Source organism: Schistocerca gregaria, chromosome 6 (assembly GCF_023897955.1).
Source record: "Schistocerca gregaria isolate iqSchGreg1 chromosome 6, iqSchGreg1.2, whole genome shotgun sequence".
NCBI classification, from domain to species: domain Eukaryota; kingdom Metazoa; phylum Arthropoda; class Insecta; order Orthoptera; family Acrididae; genus Schistocerca; species Schistocerca gregaria.
In genome coordinates this window covers 456,119,369-456,145,201 of record NC_064925.1, presented here as the reverse complement: position 1 = coordinate 456,145,201, position 25,833 = coordinate 456,119,369, and the positions used below count along the sequence as shown (strand labels likewise).

Sequence of the window (25,833 nt, the reverse complement as noted above, 5' to 3'; positions counted from 1 at the left end):
TGATGGGATACCTTCAACAGTGTTGTACTGTGAACGGAGTGAGCTTCAAAGTATTTATCCACACTCCATTTGTGTGTTTCAGATACCATACAGTGAAACGAAATCGATAAAAAACAAACTTTCTGCAATCTATAATAGAAAAATGAAGAAGGATGAGGGTTTAATTTTCCGTCGACATCGAGGTCATTAGAATCGGAGGGCGGCCTCTGAATGTTTCAAGCGGGGGAGGGGGGGGGGGGAAGGGGGGGGGCAAGCAAACTGGCCAAGTCCTTTCAAAGGAACTATCCCAGCACTTGTCTTGAGCGATTTCGGGAAATCACGGAAAACAGAAACCGGATGATCGGACGCGGATTTGAACCGTCGTCCTCAGTACAGTGTGCTAACCACTAACCAAGATATGGTGCAGTGTGTATCATTCTATATTGAAAATTAATCGAACTTGGACACTTAGCGAAATTTCGCAAATAAGCATGGAAACGATCCACCATCACATCCATAAATCCGCGCACATGGCACCAGTAACTTCCGCAGACTGGGACACTGGTAGATAAACGAAGGAGTGAACGACAAGAACACTCAAGGCAATTGTCAATCGTGTAAGATAAGTCCAAAAAGTTTATCTCTACTGCTGCCCGTCAGTTACAGTTCCAACGTGCGGCAGTAGATAAAATTAATATAATACACCATACAATGAAAAATGGAAGAAACATCTTCGCCGGTAACATAACACAAATTCTTATTAATTACTTATAAAATGAATTTTTATTCAAATTCCATATTTTTAACAAAACACTATCTATTTCAGTGGATGATATAACTTTCCTGTAAAAAAGAACAAGAAAATGACTAACAATTTTGCCCACACAGTAAGGTCAACGATTAATTTCGCAGTGTAAGTAGAAAGATCTATATCTAGAAATAACAAATGAAGACGATAAAAGCTCATTTGGCATTCACAGAAAAAAATCATATCATCCCATCCTCAACAATACAAACAAGCATTCTTTAATCCAGTGATCCACTGCATGGCACTGCTCATTTAGACACAAGCAGAATTAGATGAAAAACTCAACACGCTTAAGGAAATAGTCTGTGTTAACTGAAACAAAAGTAATGACGTAAGGAACATTGACTGGAAGGTGAAAAAACGAATGACATCAGACGGAAGCAACGTCAGAACAACGACAGCAGGAAAATAAAATACGTTGCAATGGAATATTAGGGCAAAGTGTGCAAGAGAAAATGAAAATCTGTTTCGCAAAGCCAATGCAAAATTATCCTTACAATGTAACAACACACGACAAATTTTCAAATTCAGGCGTTTATAAAACTGTATTTAACGACCGCAATTTCTGTTCTATTGACCAGGCTTCAAACAATGTTTAACGACACGAATATACTTGTAATAAAAGAGCATTTGGTGATCACCCAAAGAATGAAAAATGCAGAATAATTGATATAGAGTATAACTTGATAATTTTGCAGTTTACTACTGGCCATTAAAATTACTACACCAAGTAGAAATGCAGATGATAAATGGGTATTCATTGGACAAATATATTGTACGAGAAATGACATGTGGTTACATTTTCAGGCCATTTGGGTGCATAGATCTTGAGAAATCAATACCCAGAACAACCACCTCTGGCCGTAGTAACGGCCTTGCTACGCCTGGGTAATGAGTCAAACAGAGCTTGGATAGCGTGTACAGGTACAGCTACCCATGCAGCTTCAACATTATACCACAGTTAATCAAGAGTAGTGACTGGCGTATTGTGACGAGCCAGTTGCTCGACCACCATTGACCAGACGTTTTCAATTGGTGAGAGATCTGGAGAATGTGCTGTCCAGGGCAGCAGTCGAACATTTTCTGTATCCGGAAAGGCCCCTACAGGACCTGCAACATGCGGTCGTTCATTATCATGCTGAAATGTAGGGTTTCGCAGGGATCGAATGAAGGGTAGAGCCACGGGTCGTAACACATCTGAAATGTAACGTCCACTGTTCAAAGTGCCGTCAATGCGAACAAGAGGTGACCGAGACGTGTAACCAATGGCACCCATACCATCACGCCGGGTGATACGCCAGTATGGCGATGACGAATACACACTTCAAATGTGCGTTCATCGCGATGTCGCCAAACACATATGCGACCATCATGAAGCTGTAAACAGAACCTGGTTTCATCCGGAAAAATTACGCCTTGCCATTCATGCACCCACCTTCGTCGTTGAGTACACCACCGCAGGCGCTCCTGTCTGTGATGCAGCGTCAAGGGTCACCGCAGCCTTGGTCTCCTCGCTGATAGTCCTTGCTGGTGCAAAGGTCGTCGAACTGTTCGTGCAGATGATTGTTGTCTTGCAAACGTCCCCATCTGTTGACTCAGGGATCGAGACGTGGCTGCACGATCCGTTACAGCCACGTAGATAAGATGCCTGTCATCTCCACTGCTGGTGATACGAGGCCGTTGGGATCCAGCACGGCGTTCCGTATTACCCTCCTGAACCCACCGATTCCATATTCTGCTAACAGTCATTGGATCTCGACCACCGCGAGCAGCAATGTCGCGATACGATAAACCGCAATCACGATAGGCTACAATCCGACCTTTATGAAAGTCGGAAACGTGATGGTACGCATTTCTCCTCCTTACACGAGGCATCACAACAACGTTTCACCAGGCAACGCCGGTCAACTGCTGTTTGTGTGTGAGAAATCGGTTAGAAACTTTCCTCATGTCGGCAAGTTGTAGGTGTTGCCACCGGCTCCAACCTTGTGTTAATGCTCTGAAAAGCTAATCGCTTGCATATCACAGAATCCTCTTCCTGTCGGTTGAATTTCGCGTCCGTAGAACGTCATCTTCGTGGTGTAGCAATTTTAATGGCCAGTAGTGTACATAACTTAACATTTTCGAAGAATCTGAAATTTCTGGCTGCAGGAAACAGTATCCTCATTGTGCTTTTAATGAGGAAGGTGATTTCAACATAAACTTTTCTTTCGAAATCTATGTAGAACTTTCCTGGCATTTGGGTTCCTAGCCATAAGCGTTATTTTGTGCCTTTGAAGGCTTGCGGAGAACAACAGTCTTGCCCTCATCTTTGGAGGTTTGTGAACGCCAGATGGGCATACATGGAGCTCCTATCAGGAACTCCCTGTACTTTGAACAGCGCAACAAGAAATGTAGCCCAGAGAAAATAACATGGAACTACAACTAGCCCGCGTCATCTAGCGACAACCACTGCACTTGACAATCTTCCTACTGCAAAATATTGCTTATTGTTGTAATTACAACAACACAATGTACAAATGAGTGAGAGACAGACCAACATAAAAGTTCTCGCAGTTTATTCCAATTGCTTCTTTTAAAACACAATGTATTACCCTTCATTATCAGTCATGCCATCAATTTTTATTTCGAACGGCTTGTTTCCTGATTGTTAAATGTAATTTTTTGATTACTTAAATAAAACTGAGTACACTTCTCTTAATTTCTTTGAGTCATTATGCTTCCATCATGCGTCAATGACTTCTAGAATACCTTCGCATCCCGATTATATACATCCGGTTGAAGCATGCATCGCAGTTTAGACTCATATTATTTTTACTCGTATGTGATATGTTGCTCTGTATCAGAATGACACATATATCGTGATTACATTCTAATGAAAGACGGGATGCAATATGAAAGAATTTTCCGAACGGAACGATGGTTCAAACATGGTTCAAATGGCTCTGAGCACTATGGTACCTAACTGCTGAGGTCATAAGTCCGCTAGAACTTAGAACTACTTAAACCTAACTAGCCTAAGGACATCACACACATCCATGCCCGAGGCAGGATTTGAACCTGCGACCGTAGCGGTCGCGCGGTTCCAGACTGTAGCGCCTAGAACCGCTCGGCTACTGCGGCCGGCGAACGATGGTTCCAATGGCTCTAAACACTATGGGACTTAACATCTCAGGTCATCAGTCCCCTTGACTTAGAACTACTTATACCTTACTAACCTAAGGATGTCACACACATCCATGCCCGAAACAGGATTCGAACCTGCGACTGTAGCAAACGGGACGAAAATTGGTATTTCTGATGCACATGTGGAGACAAACGAATGATTACAGTTTCAGAGAAATTGGATCCTTTATTCAAGAGAACGAGCTTCACAAATTGAGCAAGGCAGTAACGCGTTGATCTGGCTCTTACACAAGCAGTTAGTCGGCTTGGCGTTGAGTGACATGTTTTGTCCATATTGTGCTTTAAATCGTCAGAATTACAAGCTGGTTGGAAGCTCCTGTCCATAATGCTCCAAACTTTCTCATTGTGGGAGGGATTCAGTCACCTTGCTGCCCAAGGTAGGATTTGGCCTGCACGAAGACAAGCAGTAGACACTCTCGCCCTGTGCGGAAGGGCATTATCTTGCTGAAATATAACCCCAGGACGGCTTGCCACGAAGGCCAAAAAAACGGGGCACAGAATATCGTCGCTATGCTGTAATAGTGCCGCGGATGAAAACCGAAGTGGTCCTGCTATGAAAAGAAATGGCACCTCGAACAAACATTACTGGTTCTCGGGTGTATGGCGGGCGGCAGCCAGTCTGTTCTCCCACCACTGTCCAGTGTGTCTCCACACACGTCGTCTGTCTGGAATCTGACTGGAGTAGAAATGTTTTCAGTGATGAGTCCCTCTTCGAACTGAGCCCCGATGACCAGATAGGAGGTGTCTGGAGACGCCCTGGACAGCGGTGGGGTACCGACCTGACTGTTGCCTTCCATACGGTCCAAAAGCCAGGAGAGATGGTCTGGGGTGCCATTTTTTTTCATAGCAAGAGCACTTTCGTTGTGATTCGTGGTACCCTTATAGCGCAGTTGTACGACGACGATATTCTATGCCCCGTTTTGTTGGTCTTCGTGGCATCGCCGCCCGTGCACGGCAAGAGTTTCTACTGTATGTCTTCGTGTTTTCCAGTTCATACCTCGACCAGGAAAGTCTCCACCCAACTGAGAACGTTTGGAGTACTAAGGGGACGACACTCCATCCAAGTCGGGACTTTAACCATCAAACGCACGATTTGGACAGAATTTGGCACAACATCCCTCAATAATCAATGCGAAACCGAATAGCTGCTTGCGTATGAGGTGGACCAGTGCATTGTCGACTTGCTCAAATTGTGAATGTCTTTTTCTTAAATAAACAATCCATCTCTTTTTGAAATTGTAATCATTTGCTTGTTTGCGAAAGGAAGAAACAGTGTATGAATAGTCAAAATGCAGCATACAGTATCTCCAAAGACATCGATGTGTTTTTGTAATGGGGTGACAATAAGCTTAGCGATCTCAACGAATTTTTTCCCTGGTGAACTTGTTTATCTGCATTCATGTTTTGGTTGAAAGGTATCTCGGCTGTGAGATTCACTTCAACATCTATCTATTCACACGGTTACTCAGTGGTGCTTATCTACGAAATGTATCATCGTAATCATCGCCATCATCATGGACCTTTCAAACCGCTGTTAGCCTGTTCCGCCTGTTGTGGTTTATGTTTCCTGTTTCCTTTACCGCATCACGTCTCTTTGTCGCACGGGCCGACACGGAAGACTTCCCTGCAGCTAATGACGGCCTGCCGTTCAAAAATGGTTCATATGGCTCTGAGCACTATGGAACTTAACATCGGAGGTCATCAGTCCCCTAGAACTTAGAACTACTTAAACCTAACTAACCTAAGGACATCACGCACATCCAAGTCCGAGGCAGGATTCGAACCTGCAACCGTAGCGGTCGCGCGGTTCCAGACTGAAGCACCTAGAACCGCTCGGCCACAGCGGCCGGCGATTGCCTGCCGTCCATGAAAATGTTTTTGTACCGCCAACGTGCAGCGTCCTTAATTAAAAAAGGTCGTCAGTCGTTCTCGAACTGAGTAACACTTTATGCAGTCGACTATTATTCATCTCCTGTCTGATACAAATCGTTTTATTTTCTGATTTTTCTTACTTGAATTCTATTGTCACTCGAAAATGCGTATTTAGAAATAAATGTGGCAATTTCAATCCCGGATGTCCCGTAATTATTCTTCAGATAACTGCAACGTCATACTCTTTGTTCATTACTCCCACTGTCTCAGTGTTATGGCGCGTGAAACTTCGTCAAATGATGTTCCAGATGTCTCGTAATTATTCTTCTCATTATCGAAAAGTCAGATGCTTTTTTTCATTTTTCCTACTGTAATTGCGCATAAAACTTAATGAAATGTGTTTCAAATGCTTTAATTGTTCCCGTGTTACATTATCGACACTATTTTGCTGTTAACTCCCTATAATTAGTCTCAATTACGACGTTGATAATTACTGGAAGCAGACCAGACTTCAGAACAACAGACTCTAATATCTTTCCTGGTACTTACCGAAAAAACGGAATGAATGAACCATTATTCTGCAACAAATTCCACTAACAAAAATATAAATTCAAATATTGCATTTGCTGTGGGTTCACAGTCTCGTAAAATTCTTTGACAAACTTTCACTTTCGCCATTTAGCCCAGTTAAATTGGTGACATGTTTACTCATGTTTTTTTCGACGCTGAATCCGAATTTCATATTTTTCCCCTTGTAGAAGGACGAATTCAAAACAAAAAAGGCAAAACCCTCAAAATCTCACACTTATTTAAGTTTTTGTTTGTGTCTCGAAATCTGTGCGTCTTTCGAAGATGATGATTCTATACAAAATTAAAGTGGACAAAATTTCCTACAGACAAGCGATATTGGAGCCACTGCGAGTTGAAAATCAGAGGTTTTTCGGCTTTTTTGAGAAAACGTCACAAACGCTAATTTCCACCACCTAAAACTGAAGAAATACACATGTGATTAATAAACACCCATACATGAGGTGAAAGTACATTAAATTACCTTCAGCAGACGTCTTTGGCTTCAAAGCTCCTCATAAGGAGCGAAGGAGCAAAGCGAATATTACGAGTTGGTAAACATGTTTATGTACATGAATACACTTTCCATTCTACTGAGCATTTTAAATACACACACATGTGCCGCAGAAGGGAAAGTGTATATATGTACAGTATATAAATAAGTTTACTCATATCGTGCTTGAAAACCTTGTATCCACTATTGTAAACAGCGCAGAATTAACCTAAATGTGGAAAAAAATTTATGTACACTGTCAGAGCACCTGAAGATAACCGCCAGGGCTTGAAATGCTTCAGGTATTGAAGCAAAATCGCGATAATGAATGAACGCGGTTGTTCTTTAGTTTATGAGTAATTGCTATGACAGAGAAAAATTTATTAGTAAAAATGCATAAAATCGGGAAAATATGACATGACTTAATAGCTTCTGTCGCCTCAGATGGTTCAGACAATGGTACTGCAATGGACCCGTCCAGGTCGTCATCTCTTCCGTATCAGTCGTGTTTGCTGATGCCTTCTTGGCTGATGTCACGTATTGTTGTATCTCAGCTATCGGAGTGTTGTGGTGTGGTGGTCACCAATGCGAAAGACAAACAGAAATTTCTCACCAGCAGCTGTTATTTCCTCTGGCTGGATGAGTGAATTTAGTATTGTGTGATTCTAGAATCGGATTCTTGGAGAGGGTATTGAGAAATTTTACCTTGCCTTGCTTGAATAACGCGGTCGTAGAGTCGCAACCACTTGTTGCGTGGAAGATGAGCGTGTAGTTGGCACCACTCTTCTCCTCTGCACTTCCCAGAGGAGCTGACTGACCCTGCCTCTCTCTGGCTTGTGTAGATATACGGGTAGGGGTGGGGGGGGGGCGGTGGTCGGGGGTGGCGTGTATGGATCTGTCGTACTGACCACATGGTCAACTTGTTGCTCCACAGTGCCACTCTTGTGAGCCGAAGCCAGCGATTATGCAGTGCACACTATCTGTGTTTGCATCATCAGCTGCCTACTCAGAGGATATTACCCTGTTCTTGCATTTCGTCATCACAATGATCCTTGTCTTTCGCATTCGCTATAAAATTACTTGTGAAACTCTTGGTGTATCGATGTAGCTAATTCTGTCTCCACGGTCTATCGTTTGGGCGACTTCCTCAAGCGCTCCATGGGTTTGATAGTCTTATGTACGTCCAAATACCAATCAAAAACAATTGCCACTCTTGGATTGTACTTATGAGTCGCAAGTTTGTTCTACGTTATACTCACTGGACCACGCAAACCTGTGCAACAAAAAGCCTCCATCGGTCACATGATAGGTTCCTAAGACGCTCCTTCCATTTATATCTTGCAAATGCAAGATGGATTGCCAAGGTCGTTGCGCTTATATGGGAGCAGGACTGTTCTGTATGAAACTCCTCCAGCTGTGCCTCTGTTTCGATACAGAAGACTAAAACGACCGGCATGTACCTCTTGCTGTACCACTGAACCATCTGAGCCGACAGAAGTTACTAATTTGTGTAATACTGTGCAGGATTATGCACCTTTATTAATCAATTTTCCTTTGTCATAACTTTGATCGTTTAGTTACGAATATTTCACGACATAATTGTCGTAAAGGAGTGTGACTATAATTTAAGGTAAATGTTTGTTTGACACTACAATAGTGAATCCATAGCCACAGTACATAAAACGTTTCGTAGAAACCAGTAATGTAACCCCCTTTTTTAAAAAAAAGAAAAATTTTGTGTACTGTGACTATGGCTTCACTACTGTAGCGTCAAACAAACATCTAACGAATATTTCAGTTGATGTCCTGCAAAAAGTCACTGTTCATCCTGGACATTCCACAGTCGCTTAACCTTCCGTGGACTTTCTACTGACAAACACCGTTCACCAGGATCTTCTGGTGCCTAAGAAGCATCGGCTGTACTGCCAACAGCCAGACGGAGACGATTAAGACAACTTTGCACGTGATATCGGTTCAGTTATTTATAACGGTACCTCATTATACAATTTATCTGTCTTTTGTATCCATATCCCATCATTAAATGCTTTCCTTCTTTCCTACATGGACAGTCTACTCGAAGTGGAAACCCAATGCTGGGCTCGTAATTCGCTAATTTCGTGACACATGCACACTACTACTTAAAGAACTGATATTCACCATTCTCTCCAGTTTCATGTACCTAATATGATGTGAATATAATTTTTGAATATTTTCATCAAATATGCTTTCCCGTTAATTCATTCAAAACAATACCAAAAGTATAGCGCCCGTGACATATAGACAGATGGGAGGGCTCTCGTGCCTGTATGGCGCTGAAGGTATTTTTCGTAATGTTCTCTTTACTCCCTCGTCCCTTGGAACAAAACAAAATGTTGCAGACGTTCCTAGTAGCAAATTTAGTGTACCCTACTTTCACGTGGTGTAGGATGTTTTGTTGATAACTTGTATACTTTTCGGCTTTTAGGTGGTGGAAATGGGTGTTCGTTCTATTTTCTCAGAAAGCCCCCTCCCCCCCCCCCCCCAACCCTCCAAAAAAGGAAAAAAAATCGCTGCTGTTGAGTACGCTCTAACGCCGATACCACTCGTGAGAAAAATCAAACCTGAATAATGCATTGCGTAGAAAATTTTGGGCTACCTGAATACTGAATACAGGAGTGACCCCCACGAAACACAGTTTTGTAGATATAAGCGACAAACTGAAAGAAACGCGAAAGTTTTATGTTTTTTTGTGTTTTTCGTTCTGAAGGCGACTCTACACAAACATGAAACTCTGGTGAAGAATCCCAAAAATCTTGTAGGACTATTGAGAAAACGACTTTCTCAATTTTGTTAGCTAATTGATTGTTTTGAACAACAATTGACTGGATTAATTGATTGTACAGTCAATGGTGAAAACGAGTTCCTTCCAAAAAAGTCAGAAAGTGACACAGTCCCTGTAAGTGACTGAATGAGACAGTCAAAATATTGGATGAGATCAAGTGACTATCATTTCCAATATTAATACGCCTAGGAATGCATTATAGCGTTAATGCAGACTTCCAACGAATGACAGCTTCAACAACAATTAGAAGCACAAATTTACCAATGCTTTTGAGTTACTCTGGTGTGAGGTGCACATAGGGTCCCCCATTAGGCCTGAGTAATATTTCAGTTATACATAAGTGATAATGGAAAGAACTCAAGTCGGCCCTATTATCTAATTTTAGTTTAAAAAGTAACGGTAGGGCAAGTTCTATATAAGGAATGAGACGTTCCGGTACTAGTAAGCTGGAGCGTGAGCAGAACACTCCTAAGGCGTTGAATCACGAATTTCCAGTAAGACTTTGCGGTTTATCTATGGAGTTTTACTTTCGTTCATCGCGATCGTCATCTCATCGTGTTGGTCAGTGAGCTTGTGTCAGCAGCCCCAATGTTCGAGGATGGTGGACGGAATTAGGGGGGAGGGGGGGGGGAGGGGGGGGAGGCGGACCAAGGCGGTGCCCAAACTTCATTGTAATTTCCGACATACCGAGTTGAAAGTGACAGAATAATGAATTTATGTGCTAAGTGACTAAAAATAAACGTTTCTGCGAATATGGAGAAATACATACATTAAAAGAATCAGGATTGATTTTAAAACAGATGGTTGTATAAGATGTTAAGAATCAGGAATACATAATATTATTAATAAAGGGTAAACATTAACAAAACCGAAAGACTGCAGGGAAATATTCCTGACTGAAAATGGAGGAAACAAGGTCCAATGAACAATGTCCGGAACTGCATCTTTGTCACAGTAGATGGCGCTGACGAATTAAAGTTCCTCTGACCACGTGCTGTGTGTTCCTTGTGTGTTGCAAGCTGTGTGATTGAAGGAGCGTACTACAAGTAGCAGAATGTTCCGGCACTCATGTCGGGAACAAGCCGAGATGGTGTTTGTGTACTGCTAAGCAGATGGTAACGGTCGAGGGGCAGCACAGCTATACCAAACCAAGGACCCTCACAGGCACCAACCACATCACACGACATTTCCAGCCGTTTTTGGGCGTTTGTATTATCATGGGTCATTTCAGACAGACAAACGTGCAGGGAGGAAGAGGATTGTGTGTACACTAGATTTGGAGGACCGGGTTCTACAGGAGAACCACAGTACATACTTCAGGCAAGTGCCCCGCCAACGTGGTGTAAGCCAAATCACGATATCCCGCGTGAGAACCGCTGCTATCCCTATCATGTGCAGTCCCGTGCAGGCCACTCTGAACACCTGTTGTAACGTGGACGCGATGCAGCTCTGTATTGTGTTCCTACCTTCCAGGATGATTTGTTGTTGCTGCACCTACATCGTCCATTTCCGGACACGTTTTCATAGGACTTCTTTTCCTCAATTTCTAGTCAGGAATTGGTCTCTGCAGGTAGTCGATTTTACTAACGTTCTCCCTGTATAAATTACTTAAATACAGATTACTGCGAGAAACTCAGGAGGAAAAGTTCGTCTTGAGAAGTATATCAGACTGTTTCATCTTGCTGCCACTGCTGTTTGTCTTATACGTCAAACAGGCAATGAAAGCAGTGAGATACATTTCGAAAATAGTTATAAAGATGTCAGGGGTAACAGGTAACTCCGTTAAGTATCGTCAATGACATAGCTGTTGCGGATGTGAGAAGGCCTTAGACATTTCAGAAATGGCCAAAGTTAACTCTAATGTGTAATGGAGATAGACGGTGGTCAATGTGTCCAATTATATGCTAAATTTATTGACTCGTGATGGCAATAACGACTATCTACGGCAAGATTCGGCTGCTATTTAACGAGATCCAGATCCGCCTCCTTACAATTTACGACGATGGCACGTCAGTCCGTATCTGCCATATGGTGTCGTCTTACAGAAACATTTACAAGTACTCTCAAGTGGAGTGGACAGCCCGTTTACCAATGCATTTGAGTTTGGTATGACGCAGAGAAAGATGGAAGTGGTTAAGTAGCAGTTGTAAGAGCATTGACTTTAAGAACACTATTGTTTAGGGAAGACACGGGTGTAGAGGGAGTTAAGAAACTATGATTTCCAGGAACAGAGACTCTGAAACATGTTTCTAACATATCAGACAACAGAGCAGGAGACATTGTCATTCGCTCTAGATACTTCACCATGTCATTTGAAAGCGAACGATCCAGCTTAGAATTCTGTAGAAGTCTTTATGTATATAGCATCAGTTACAAAATAATTATCTTGAGACAATGTCTGAAGCTCGTGATGATCGTTACATTACTTTCGGATATCTGAATAGTGGAATCTGTTTTTGTGCAAATTCTGTATTCTGTAGTAAATCACAGCTTAATGGTGGTGTGGTTGAATGATCATCCAATTGTAACTGAATTAGTTACAACTGTTTAATTCAGAATGAGATCAAACAACTGCAAAAGTTGTTGGGGTAATACCAACGAGAAACTTATCGCTAGTCAGAACCAACTTCTCTCTATCCAGTCACTGGAGGGTGAGGTTCAAATGGTTCAAATGGCTCTGAGCACTATGGGACCCAACATCTCAGGTCATAAGTCCCCTAGAACTTAGAACTACTTAAACCTAACTAACCTAAGGACATCACACACACCCATGCCCGAGGCAGGATTCGAACCTGCGAGCGTAGCAGCCCCGCGGTCCCGGACTGCAGCGCCAGAACCGCACGGCCACCGAGGCCGGCTCTGGAGGGTGAGTACACGGCCTCTGATCTGAATATGGCTCATCTGATCAGACACCGAATTGGTTATGCACGCGTTACTTTACGCCCTTTTAGGGGCAGGTATCATTCATGAGGCCCCCTACTGTGGCATAGAACGTCAGTGAGACAATTAAAAAAATGAGTGAGTAAAGGGATAACGATTATTAAGGAAAAAGAAACATTAAGAATATTATCCTATACCTTAATAATTTGAGCCACAACCAAGGTATTAATCATAAGTTACTGAAATCACATACAGATCTATTCCCAATGGTGGCCTTACACAGGCTGTAGCTAAACACAACATGATATCCCAAAGTGATTAATTTTGCAGTGTAACCTGAGAGTTTCCTAGGCAGTAACGAATGAAAACTTAAGGCGCAGAGCCGTGCATCAGATCACTTAAACAGTAACAAAATTTTGAAAAGTCCAACCAGTGCGTGCAAGTGTTTATATAGTAACAAATTCACCAAGGTTGAAATATTCAATCACTGTTAGTCGACTATGAGTCAATACCCACTAACAGTAAGAGTGCCAAAATATTCCTAATTCCTGAAGTAAGGCACATCGCAGTAACTCTAGGTCCTAAACTGATGCACACAGATATAGTCTTAAGTCCCGAAAAAAAGCCCAGGCGGCTCCCTGGACTGCACAAAACGAACCTTTCCAACCAAGAGAGGAAGACGACATACAATGCACTCTGCTCTGCTTGCATATTTAAAACCTTTGGCATGTTACCGTCTGCCTGAATGAATACACCAGCGTACAGCTTGACCATCACTCGCGAGTCTGTATATACCACGACATTTAGACACACACACACTAGCGGTTGATTAACAACTTCGTATCACATTACCTAACTTTTAACATAGCAAAATAACCGGATATATTCAATTTTACGGATAGTAAGATAATGGTCCTGCGCTCTCGTGTTGGTCACAATCATATGTTTGCATGCTGGAAAATCTATGTAGGCATGGATTGTTCAATAACTAATTTATAGGTATTTGTTTAACAATAGTCGACATATGATCATTTCTCAGTGACATAAAAGTGTACCTCACTCTCCGACACACGCATATATTTCGTGCCTGTATCCTTCATTCTTGATGCTGTACGGAGTTTTTAGTTTAAATGTTAATAACTTCGTTAATATTAATTTTCGTTGCATCCGTCACACATGTGAAGAGGTCATGCAGAACGGGATAAGAGAATTTTGGAATATGTCAGTAGCTTTTACTGCGTCTTTTGACACAGAATCGGAAACTATAATTTCCCTGTTTTTAGAATAGTAATTTTAGTGAACTCGTCTCATTACCGCAAGTTCGGCGTCGTCTTTAGGCAGTTGTAGCTTGTCTGGAAATAGTTTTAGTGTTGCCAATGTATGTCTTAACTTTCAGTTTTAACATCGTCTGTTGCTGGGCCATTTTGCCTCATTTCCTTAAGCACGTGGCGGCACGTACTCCACCATCACCTCAGGATTTTCTAGTCATTAGGCCACTGTGACCAGTTGAGCAGATCCCCACATCCGTTCACAACTCACTCCAGTAGTCAGGATACACTGCGCATCGGACATTATAAGTTTTCTGGCCCATCCACTACACTGACATCGGTCAGTCAAATACTCTGCTTTTACATACAGTACTTACGGGATTTGGCGATCGTACTGTCATACACTGGGCTTCTCAGTTTTGTAGCATTCAGCATATGAATCAAATCAGCACAAAAAAATAAATGCATTAAGTCTTTCGTTGCATTCTTCACACAAGTGATGAGGTCATGCAGAACAGGACAAGTGCATTTTGGAATATGTCAGTTTCCTTTAGAGTGTCTTTTGACACAGAAGCGGAAACTATATTTTCTCTGTTTTTAGCACACTGTAGCACTTTACTACGCGCCTTTTATTATCTTTCTTCCCATTCTTGGCGGGATATACACATTGTTTTATGTGCAAAAGAATACGAGAGGAATTCGGACATAATAGATGTTGTCTGGTTTTGAAAATTACATAAAGGTCATAATACACTCCTGGAAATGGAAAAAAAACACATTGACACCGGTGTGTCAGACCCACCATACTTGCTCCGGACACTGCGAGAGGGCTGTACAAGCAATGATCACACGCACGGCACAGCGGACACACCAGGAACCGCGGTCTTGGCCGTCGAATGGCGATAGCTGCGCAGCATTTGTGCACCGCCGCCGTCAGTGTCAGCCAGTTTTCCGTGGCATACGGAGCTCCATTGCAGTCTTTAACACTGGTAGCATGCCGCGACAGCGTGGACGTGAACCGTATGTGCAGCTGACGGACTTTGAGCGAGGGCGTATATTGGGCATGCGGGAGGCCGGGTGGACGTACTGCCGAATTGCTCAACACGTGGGGCGTGAGGTCTCCACAGTACATCGATGTTGTCGCCAGTGGTCGGCGGAAGGTGCACGTGCCCGTAGACCTGTGACCGGACCGCAGCGACGCACGGATGCACGCCAAGACCGTAGGATCCTACGCAGTGCCGTAGGGGACCGCACCGCCACTTCCCAGCAAATTAGGGACACTGTTGCTCCTGGGGTATCGGCGAGGACCATTCGCAACCGTCTCCATGAGGCTGGGCTACGGTCCCGCACACTGTTAGGCCGTCTTCCGCTCACGCCCCAACATCGTGCAGCCCGCCTCCACTGGTGTCGCGACAGGAGTGAATGGTGGGACGAATGGAGACGTGTGGTCTTCAGCGATGAGAGTCGCTTCTGCCTTGGTGCCAATGATGGTCGTATGCGTGTTTGGCGCCGTGCAGGTGAGCGCCACAATCAGGACTGCATACGACCGAGGCACACAGGGTCAACACCCGGCATCATTGTGTGGGGAGCGATTACCTGCACTGGCCGTACACCTCTGGTGATCGTCGAGGGGACACTGAATAGTGCACGGTACATCCAAACCGTCATCGAACCCATCGTTCTACCATTTCTAGACCGGCAAGGGAACTTGCTGTTCCAACAGGACAATGCACGTCCGCATGTATCCCGTGCCACCCAACGTGCTCTAGAAGGTGTAAGTCAACTACCCTGGCCAGCAAGATCTCCGGATCTGTCCCCCATTGAGCATGTTTGGGACTGGATGAAGCGTCGTCTCACGCAGTCTGCACGTCCAGCACGAACGCTGGTCCAACTGAGGCGCCAGGTGGAAATGGCATGGCACGCCGTTCCACAGAACTACATCCAGCATCTCTACGATCGTCTCCATGGGAGAATACAGCCTGCATTGCTGCGAAAGGTGGATATACACTGTACTAGTGCCGACAGTGTGCATGCTCTGTTGCCTGTGTCTATGTGCCTGTGGTTCTGTGAGTGTGATCATGTGATGTATCTGACCCCAAGAATGTGTCAATAAAGTTTCCCCTTCCTGGGACAATGAATTCACGGTGTTCTTATTTCAATTTCCAGGAGTGTATTTCAGCGTGCACACAATCTGATAACGAGGTAGAACACCTCTCTGCAATGAAATTTTCATTCTGCAGCGGAGTGTGCGCTGATTTTGGAACTTTCTGGCAGATTAAAACCGTCTGCTGGACCGAGACTCGAACTCGGGACCTCTGCATTTAGCGGACAAGTGCTCTACCAACTTTTTTTTTTTTTTTACGAATTTTGGTCGATATAGTTCGTTGCGTTTGGTCGGGGCGGACGTCACAAGACATCCGTTCAACTTTATCGTTGGTTCCTTGACTCAGTTTTTTTATTACAGAGAGCACGCAGCCCTCTGACCGAACACGCTGAGCTACCGTGTCGGCTACCAACTGAGCCACCCACGCAAGACGCACGACCCGTCCTCACAATTTTACTTCCGTCAGTACGTCGTCTCCTACCTTCCTAACTTCACAGCAGTTCTTCTGCAAAAACTCTCCCAAAATTTACTGAAGCTAGTATACGACAGAAAAGAGAATAATGGTTCACTAAAATGTGGCAAACATTTTTCCAGGCCTCTCGGAAAGATGTCGTTGTGCTGTGCTGACTAAGCACCGGTCACCTGACACTCAACCACGATGTTCTTCTGCGTCGGGACCACCCTCCTCACTGCAGCTGCGGTAATCTACTGACGGTAGAGCATGTTCTTGTCGAGTGCCCCTGCTCGCCTATGTGCGGCACGCTCTCAGCCTGCACATCGCACTGCCTCAGATGCTTGCGGATGGCGAGACAGCCACTCACTGCTCAAGTGCTGCCTTTTCTGAGGGACAATGGATTCTACGGTAAACTGTTATGCTCATCTACTTCCAGTGTTAGGGATAGTTGTGGGGAAGGACGGTTTCGCCCTAGTGGCGGATACCCCCACGTGACCGCAGGTTACTTTCTTCCCCCCTCATCTGTTGTGCTGTTAGACCCTCTCGTGCAAGAAGCTGCCTGGGTTATCTCTGTTTTCTTTTACCTGTCGTGTTACAACCACTGCCACGTTCTTTTTCAAATTCTTTGACTTTCTTATATAGTTGGAGCAGTCAAGTTTCCACTTTTCTCGCTTTTTACCTCATGAAATGGAGTAACCGAGCCAGTAGTTTACTCCGTTTAATCATATAATCATCTTCATCATCATTATCATCGTCATCGCCATCATCACACGAACGACCTGGTCCTCCTCCTGCTCAACGACAACAACGCAAAAGCAGCACAGCCCTAGGGTGCTGCTTCAGGGTCGGCCACAGTGGCCGAGCGGTACTAGGCTCTTCAGTCCAGAACAGCGTGGCTGCTACGGTCGCAGGTTCGAATCCTGCCTCGGACATGGATATGTGTGTGGTGTCCATAGGTTGGTTAGGTTTCAGTAGATCTGAGTCTAGGGGACTGGTGACCTCAGATGTTAAGTCCGATAGTGCTTAGAGCCATTTGAATCATTTTTGCTGCTTCAGGCAGCGTCTTTTACATTCGCAAATATCCCGCCCTGCCTACAGGACGAGGGCTTCCCTATGAATACGTCGCACCCCTGCGGGTCTACGACATTATAAGAAATCTGAACATTGATATTACGTCCGACTTTCGGCTATCTGTGACCCTAAACAGTATAGTCTTGCCGCACGTGTTAGCCGCCCGGTCTCAGGCGCCTAGCCATGGGTCATGCGGCTCCCCCAGTCGGAGGTTCGAGTCCTCCCTCGGACATGGCTGTATGTGTTGCCCTTACCGTAAGTTAGTTTAAGTCAGATTGAGTAGTGTGTAAGCCTAGCGACCGATGACCAGTTTGGTCCCATAGGAATTCACCACAAATAAAAATACCACAAAAACGTTTGCGCCTATTATGCTGGATCGCGGCGCAGATCTTTGAGCATCGACTTCGAAACCCGGATATGCTGCAACATAACCTGTATGTTAACGCTTATGTTACGTCTAAAATCCCACACATGGGCACAGACGCTTTCGAGACTCTTGTTAGCCGCACTACATTCCTTTGTGAGTCAAAGCATGATATTTAAAGTGAGCTATGAGTCCCTCAAGCAGTGGTTGAGAAGGGAGTGAGACAGGGTTGTAGCCTATTCCCGGTGTCATTCAATCTGTATACTGCGCAAGCAGTAAAGTAAACAAAAGAAAAATTCGGAGTAGTTATTAAAATCCATGAAGAAGGAATAAAAACTTTGAGGTTCGCCGATAACATTGTAATTCTGTCAGAGACAGCAAAGGACCTGGAAGAACAGTTGAACGGAATGGACAGTGTATTGAAAGGAAGATACAAGATGGACATCAAAAAAAGCTAAATTAGTATAATGGAATGTAGTCGAACTAAATCTGGTGATGCTGAGGGAATCAGATTAGGAAAGTAGTAAATGAGTTTTGCTATTTGGTGAGCAAAATAACTGATGATGGTCGAAGTAGAGAGGATATAAAATTTAGACCAGCAATCGCTAGGAAACCGTTGCTGAAGAAGAGAAATTTGTTAATATCGAGTATAGATTTAAGTATTAGGAAGTCGTTTCTGAAGGTATTTGTGTGGAGTGTAGCCATGTATGAAAGTGAAACGTGGACGATAAATAGTTTAGACAAGAAGAGAAAAGAAGCTTTCGAAATATGGTGCTACAGAAGAATGCTAAAGATTAGCTAGATAGAGCACATAACAAATGAGGAGGTATTGAATAGTTTTGGAGAGAAGAGAAATTTCTGGCGCTACTTGACTCGAAGAAGGTATAGCTGGGTAGGACATATTCTGAGGATCAAGGGATCACCAATTTTGTATTAGAGGGCAGCGTGGAGGGTAAAAATCGTAGAGGGAGACCAAGAGATGAATACACTAAACAGATTCAGTCGTTGCCCCAATGAAAGACTTCCCAGCGCCCTTTTTCCACTTGAGCGATTTCTTTCTTGAGGACAGCCACTTTCGGATCGCGCTTCTCTGTCCACGTCTACCTACGATCAAGACGGTGTATGCTTCGCTGCAGTCGCACATTCCGCCTCATGTGATGGAAAGAAAACACCCCCGCATCCGGTGGAATGCGGTCTGTCTGTCAGTGCACGCCCATACTCATGCGTCACATGTCCACTCCACCTGGAATGTGTGGGTTAATGGGAAGCAACTAGGCCAACCACGTCTTCACCGGATTCGTATGGTGGTTTCGCCATTATGTACCACGTGTGTCGTGCAAGACGACGAAGTCCATAGGGTTGGCTGCGGCTAGGCAAGCAATGTTTGGAGTTTGGTCCTTCAACTGCTGGGGTTCAACACATGCACGACTCCTGACAGCACCAGCGCACAGATTCTTCTCGTCCTAGACAAGACTATGTCACGCGGGCGAAGACCCACCCAGTGAGTAGTATTAGCTGGTACGCTGTCCAACACCTGTTTGGTGTATCTCGATGTCTTGCAATATCTTAACGGCCGACATTGTGCAGCTGTCGAGAACCATAAGTATCTACAATGATTCTAGAGCTTTATCCAGAGTGATTTCCGCAACACCTCAGGCAGCTGGTTCATTCAAGCTAGGAGCAGCTGATATATGCGCGTTCTTCCATTTTATAGATTCGATCCACTCGTTATTCATACACACTTGCAAGACGTGCATCGATGTTCAACTGATGCGTTGCCACCATAAGGGTTTCCTCCCGCTGATGTCGAAGTCGATCGCCAGTCTTTCCGAGGACGTTCTGGTGCGACGTAGATTGATTAGTAATATAAAAAATAAAGAAATTAAAAAATTAATTTAAAACGAAAAATTAATACATAAATACAAAATAATAAATTAATTTATAATAATACATTATTCTATAATATTTATATTAATAAATAAAAGAAACCTTTCTTTCCTGTTTTTGGTAGACATTTTGGGATCTTATAGATAGGAGCCAACGCCTGAATTGGTGGAGTTTTTTGGGGGCTTGCTTTTAATTTTAGGTTAAACTAGCGGCGACACTAGCTTCGCCTTGGGTATATTCAGGAATGTGAGGAAAGAAAGAGGTTAGCATCTAATGTACAAAAAGGATGCCGAAACATGTAAGTTTACTTCTCGCAAAAAGAGAAAAAGTTGCGCCTTTGACTAATAATCAAAACAACCTCGGTCCCAGGTTTGAACCCCGCCACTGCTTAAATCAACAGCAGTGGTGCCGGAGACTAAATACACAACAACTCACTCTCATTCAACCAAAGGCCTTTGCAAAGACGGCAGAGGAAAGGATAGAGGTTCAGGGCACTCTCTTGTCCTTGGGGTGGGAAACTGCCCGTAAAGGGCGGAAGAATTAGCTACGATCGACGATGTGAGGATGCATTAAAGACATGGGACGTGTATCCATAGGCCTGTACTCGAAAATCATGTCATGATGACCTCTCCATTGTCAAAAGATTCCTGACTAGTTCCCCACTTGGGGGGGGGGGGGAGGGGGATGAGGGGGAGGCTACTAAGTGTTACTATGAGGAAAAGTTCGAAGCACCAAGAAAAGGATTACATTCTACGAGTCGATATGTGAAATGTCAGACGTTTTATTGCGGGTTTTGATAGGGCAGTCAGAAAAATCTGGAAAAGAAACGCTAAGGTTCAGTTTAGATATAGTGGAGGGTCAGTGAAGTGAAATGGAAAGATGACAAAAACTTCTGATCTACTAAATACAGGGTAATATCAATAGCAGCAGAAAATTTTACGACGGAAGTAGGGTCATTATGAATATGGAAGTAGGGCGGAGAGTGGAAAATTGCGGTCAAATCATTGATAGAGCGTTCTCGTCAGAATCGATAGCAAATCAACACCAACAACAATAGTTCAGGTATACGTGCCGACGTCGCAAGCAGAAGATGAAGAATATTCTGTTCAAGAATCAGAAGAGGATGGGGTGTACTTCGAAAAGGCCGAGTGATACGGGAAGATTTCAGTTAGATTACATCATGAGCAGGCAGAGATTCCGAAATCAGATATTGGATTCTAAGGCGTACCCAGGAGCCCCAAATTGCTCTGAGCACTATGAGACTTAACTTCTAACGTCATCAGTCCCCTAGAACTTAGAGCTACTTAAACCTAACTAACCTAAGGACATCACACACATCCATGCCCGAGGCAGGATTCGAACCTGCGACCGTAGATACACCGCGGTTCCGGACTGTAGCACCTAGAACCAATCGGCCACTCCCGCCGGCCAAGAGCCTCAGATCACATTTTATTAAGAATGAAGAGTAAACTAAAGTTTTAGAGACCAGTCAGAAAGAATCAGTGCACAAAGAAGTGCGATACCAAAGAACTAAGGAATGAAGCGAGACTCTTGAAGTTCTCTCAGGAGACAGATATTGCGATAAGGAATAGCTGAGTAGGCAGTCTAGTTGAACAGGTATGGGCATCTCTGAAAAGGGCAATGACAGAATGAACAACACGGGTACAAGGAAGGTAAATGCGAAGATACCGTAAATAAAATATTTCAGCTGATCGACGAAAGAAGGACGTACAGAAGAGTTCAAGGAAATTAAGTAATATGAAAATACAATTCCCTTTAGAATGAAATAAAGAAGAAGTGCAGAGAAGCTAACTTGGAATGATTACATGAAATATATGAAGAATTCTGAGTGACTCAGCGTACACAAAAGTCAAAATAAGCTATTATGAAATTAAAAGCAAGGCGGTAACATTAAGATTGCAGCGGGAACTCCTCTGTCAGATGCAAAGGAGAGAACATAGGTGTATAATGTACACCGAGGGCCTCTATGAGGAGGAGAACTTGTTTGGTAACGTAATACAACAAGAAACAAGAGTCGATGCTGAGTTTGAAAGACTTAAGGTTACGTAAGACAGAAGGGCTAGGTATCATTGCATTGGAATTTCTAGAATCAATAGGGAAGTGGCAACAAAACGGCGATTCACGTTGTTGTGCAGAATGTGTGAGACTGGCCATATATCATCAGACTTTCGGACAAACATCATCCACACAATTCCGAAGATGACAAGAGCCCACGAGTGCCAGAATTATGGCACAATCAGCTTAACAGCTCATCCATTCAAGTTGTTGACAAGAATAATATACAGGATAATGGAGAACAAAATAATTAAGGATCTGTTAGACGACGATCAGTTTAGCTTTAGGAAAGAGAGACAGTTCTAACATTTTGGTTGACAATGGAGGCAGAACTAAAGAAATCGAATTCATATGGTTTGTCGACCCTGAAAAAGCGTTCGACAATGTGAAATGTTGCAAAATGTACGAAATTCTAAGTGGGTCAGCTTTAAGGAAAGGTGGATAATGTATAATGTGTGTAAGAACCAAAAGGAAACAATAAGAGTGGAAGAGCAAGAATGAAGTGCTCTCATTATGAAGAGTGTAAGATAGGGATGCAGTCTTTCGCCCCTACTGTTCAATATATACATCTAAGACGCCGGTCACTGTAGCCGAGCGGTTCTAGGCGCTACAGTCTGGAACGCGCGACGGCTACGGTCGCAGGTTCGAATCCTGCCTCGGTCATGGATGTGTGTGATGTCTTTAGGTTAGTTAGGTTTAAGTAGTTCTAAGTTCTAGGCGACTGATGACCTCAGAAGTAAGGTCCCATAGTGCTCAGAGCCATTTGAACAATAATACTTGTTGACCTGGGACTACATCGTTATTCCAATCTTCTATTAGACAGGTAAAGGAGTCAAATGTATGCAGAGTGTAAAACCAATTTATTTACATTATTTAAGTCCCATAGTGCTCAGAGCCATTTGAGACATTTTTGCTAATGTAGTGAAAGTAAACATGAGTTACAGTATATGTTGAATGGAATGAACCACCTAATGAGGACAGGATATTGATTAGGTGGAAATCGAAGAAAGGCGAAAGTAATGAGAAGTAGCAGAAATTGGAACAGCGAAAAATATAACATCTAAATTTGTGATCCGCAAGCAGACAAAGTTAAATAATTCTGCTACCTTGGAAGTAAAATAAGCCATAATGGATGGAGTAAGAAGGAGATGAAGAGCGGATTAGCGTTGCATTGGCAACAAGCTCATTCCTGCTCAAGAGAATTCTAATAGTAACAAACACAGGTCTTAATTGGAGGAAGAAATTTCTGAGGAAGTATGTTTGAAGCACATCATTGTATGGTAGTGAAAGATGGACTGTGGCAAAACCAGAAAAGAAGACAATTGTAGCAGTGAAATATGGGGATACAGAAGAATATTGAAAATTGCGTGCACTGATATGGAAAGAAGACGTTCCTGCAAAATCAGCGAGGGAAACAATTTATGGAAAAGAAACCGAGTGATGTGGCGCATTGGCTAGCACACTGGACTCGCATTTGGGAGGACGACGGTTCAATCCCGCGTCCGGCCATCCCGATTTAGGTTTACCGTGATTTCCCTCAATCGCTCCCTGCAAATGCCGGGGTGGTTCCTTTGCAAGGGCACGGCCGACTTCCTTCCTCATCCTTCCCTAATCCGATAAGACCGACGACCTCGCTGCCGGGACTCCTTCCACAAACAACGCAACTGACAAGCAGAACGTGTAGGATGATAGGACAAGTGTGCAGACATCAGGGAACAACTGCTGGGGTAGTAGTAGGAGCTGCAGTGGGTAAAAGCTGTAGAAGAAGACAGAGATTGGAATACATCCAGCAAACAATTGAAGACGTACGTCGCAAGTGCTATTCTGACCTACAGGAGAGGAATTCGTGACAGCATATGTCGAACCACTCAGAAGAAGAAGAGAGGGAAAAAAGGGGGCACTGTGTAAATTGCTGAATGGTGTGTCTCAGAATGTTCTCTTTGGAGGCACAGTCTCCACCAGAGGCAGGATGTGCGGCAGTGCCGAAGGCACGCAGGGATAAGCGAGGGCGCCGCATTGCGGCTGCTACCTGCCACTTGGTGGCCGCGTGCTGCGTGTTGCGTGCTGCGTGCGCCCGCGTGCCGGCACTGCGTGCACCTTCCGACTCGCGTGCCGGCCCGGCGCGAGATAGCGCAGGCCGCTTTGTCCGGCCTTCGGGCGCGGGCTCCACCCCTTTGGTTCCTCCATTTATTATCAGCCTTTCCTGCTCCGTCGCCCTGCATGTCATACCAGAGTGCGGTAGCTTTTCTTGCCTTGGGCGTCGGCTCTGCCCGGAGCGGGGCCGCGCGGCTCTTACGGGACAGGAAAGACGGCGACGGCGCCCTTCTTCCCTCCACAGCTGACGCCCGCTGGCCCCGTTTGTCAGCTGTCATCGCCACCGCCACTGCTGCCTTTCCGCTGACGTGACGGCCGCTGCCTCGCCCGCGACGAATATTCCCTGCTTCCACGTCCCTGTTGCGTGTGAGAAGCAACTGAACGAGGAATAGCCGACATGTACGGAGCATAAATGAACAGTGACGAAACATCGACCTTGCCCTTCTTAGCGAATGCCTTCTCAGTTTTCTTATGAGAGGAGAAAGAGCATGAACGATGCGTGCAGCCCGCAGTAGCTTTTGTTTCATCAGCTCTAAAAATGGTTCAAATGGCTCTGAGCACTACGCGACTTAATTTCTGAGGTCATCAGTAGCCTAGAACGTAGAACTAATGAAATCTAAGTACCCTAAGGACATCACACACATCCACCCCGAGGCAGGATTCGAACCTGCGACCGTAGCGGTCGCTCGATTCCAGACTGTAGCGCCTAGACCGCACGGACATTCTGGCCGGCTCACCAGCTCAGTTAATAACCACGCTGGACATTAAAATTGCAACTCCAAAGCTGCCACGTAACAGGCAAATTGGGAAAACGGGTATGAGATGCTCGAGTATGAAAATGATAAGTATTTCAGCCTAGCCACACAACTTAGGTATAAATAGCTCCATCTACATCTTCTCCCTGTTTCTATCTACCTTTCCTCTACTCATACATGCAGTCGCCACCGTAACTGTCGTCTGTGTAACCATATGGTTATACTCATCATCGCAGGATTGTAGAAAATATATTGTGTTCGAACATTATGATTTACCTCGAAGGAAACGGTCTATTGAAACACAGTAAACATGGGTTTAGAAAACATCGTTCCTGTGAAACTCAACTAGCTCTTTATTCACATGAAGTGCTGAGTGCTATTGACAAGGGATTTCAGATCAATTCCGTATTCCTGGATTTCGGGAAGTCTTTTGACACTGTACCACACAAGCGGCTCTCAGTAAAATCCCGTGCTTATGGAATATCGTCTCAGTTATGTGACTGGATTTGTGATTTCCTGTCAGAGAGGTCACAGTTCGTAGCAATTGACGGAAAGTCAACGAGTAAAACAGAAGTGATTTCTGGCGTTCCCCAACGTAGTGTTATGGGCCCTTTGCTGTTTCTTATCTATATGAACGATTTGGGAGACAATCTCAGCAGCCGTCTTCGGATGTTTGCAGATGATGCTTTCGTTTATCGACTAATAGTCATCAGAAGATCAAAACAAACTGCTAAACGATTTAGAAATAATATCTGAATGGTTGAGAAAAGTGGCTGTTGACCCTAAATAAAAAAAGTGTAAGGTAATTCACATGAGTACTAAAAGGAACTCGTTAAACTTCGGTTACACGATAAATCAGTGTAATATAAAAACCGTAAATTCAACTAAATACCTAGGTAGTACTATTACAAACAACTTAAGTTGGAAAGAACACATAGAAAATGTTGTGGGGAAGGCTAAACAAATACTGCGTTTTATTCGCAGGACACTTAGAAAATGTAACAGACCTATAAAGGAGACAGCCTACACTACGCTTTTCAATCCTCTTTTACAATACTGCTGCGCGGTGTGGGATCATTACCAGGTAGGACTGACGGATTACATCGAAAAAGTTCAAAGAAAGATAGCACGTTTTGTATTATCGCGAAATATGG

The 25,833-nt window shown here is 44.0% G+C and overlaps 1 protein-coding gene across 1 annotated transcript in view; it reads right to left on the bottom strand.

Annotated features, from left to right (window-relative positions):
* Window positions 1-24,202, bottom strand: part of LOC126278910 (60S ribosomal protein L22-like) — a 185,260-nt gene extending 161,058 nt beyond the window's left edge. The window contains exon 1 of the mRNA XM_049979185.1: window positions 24,083-24,202. Coding sequence (XP_049835142.1) covers window positions 24,083-24,202 — 120 coding nt within the window. The remainder of the gene's footprint in view (window positions 1-24,082) is intronic.
* Between the last annotated feature and the right edge of the window lie 1,631 nt (window positions 24,203-25,833).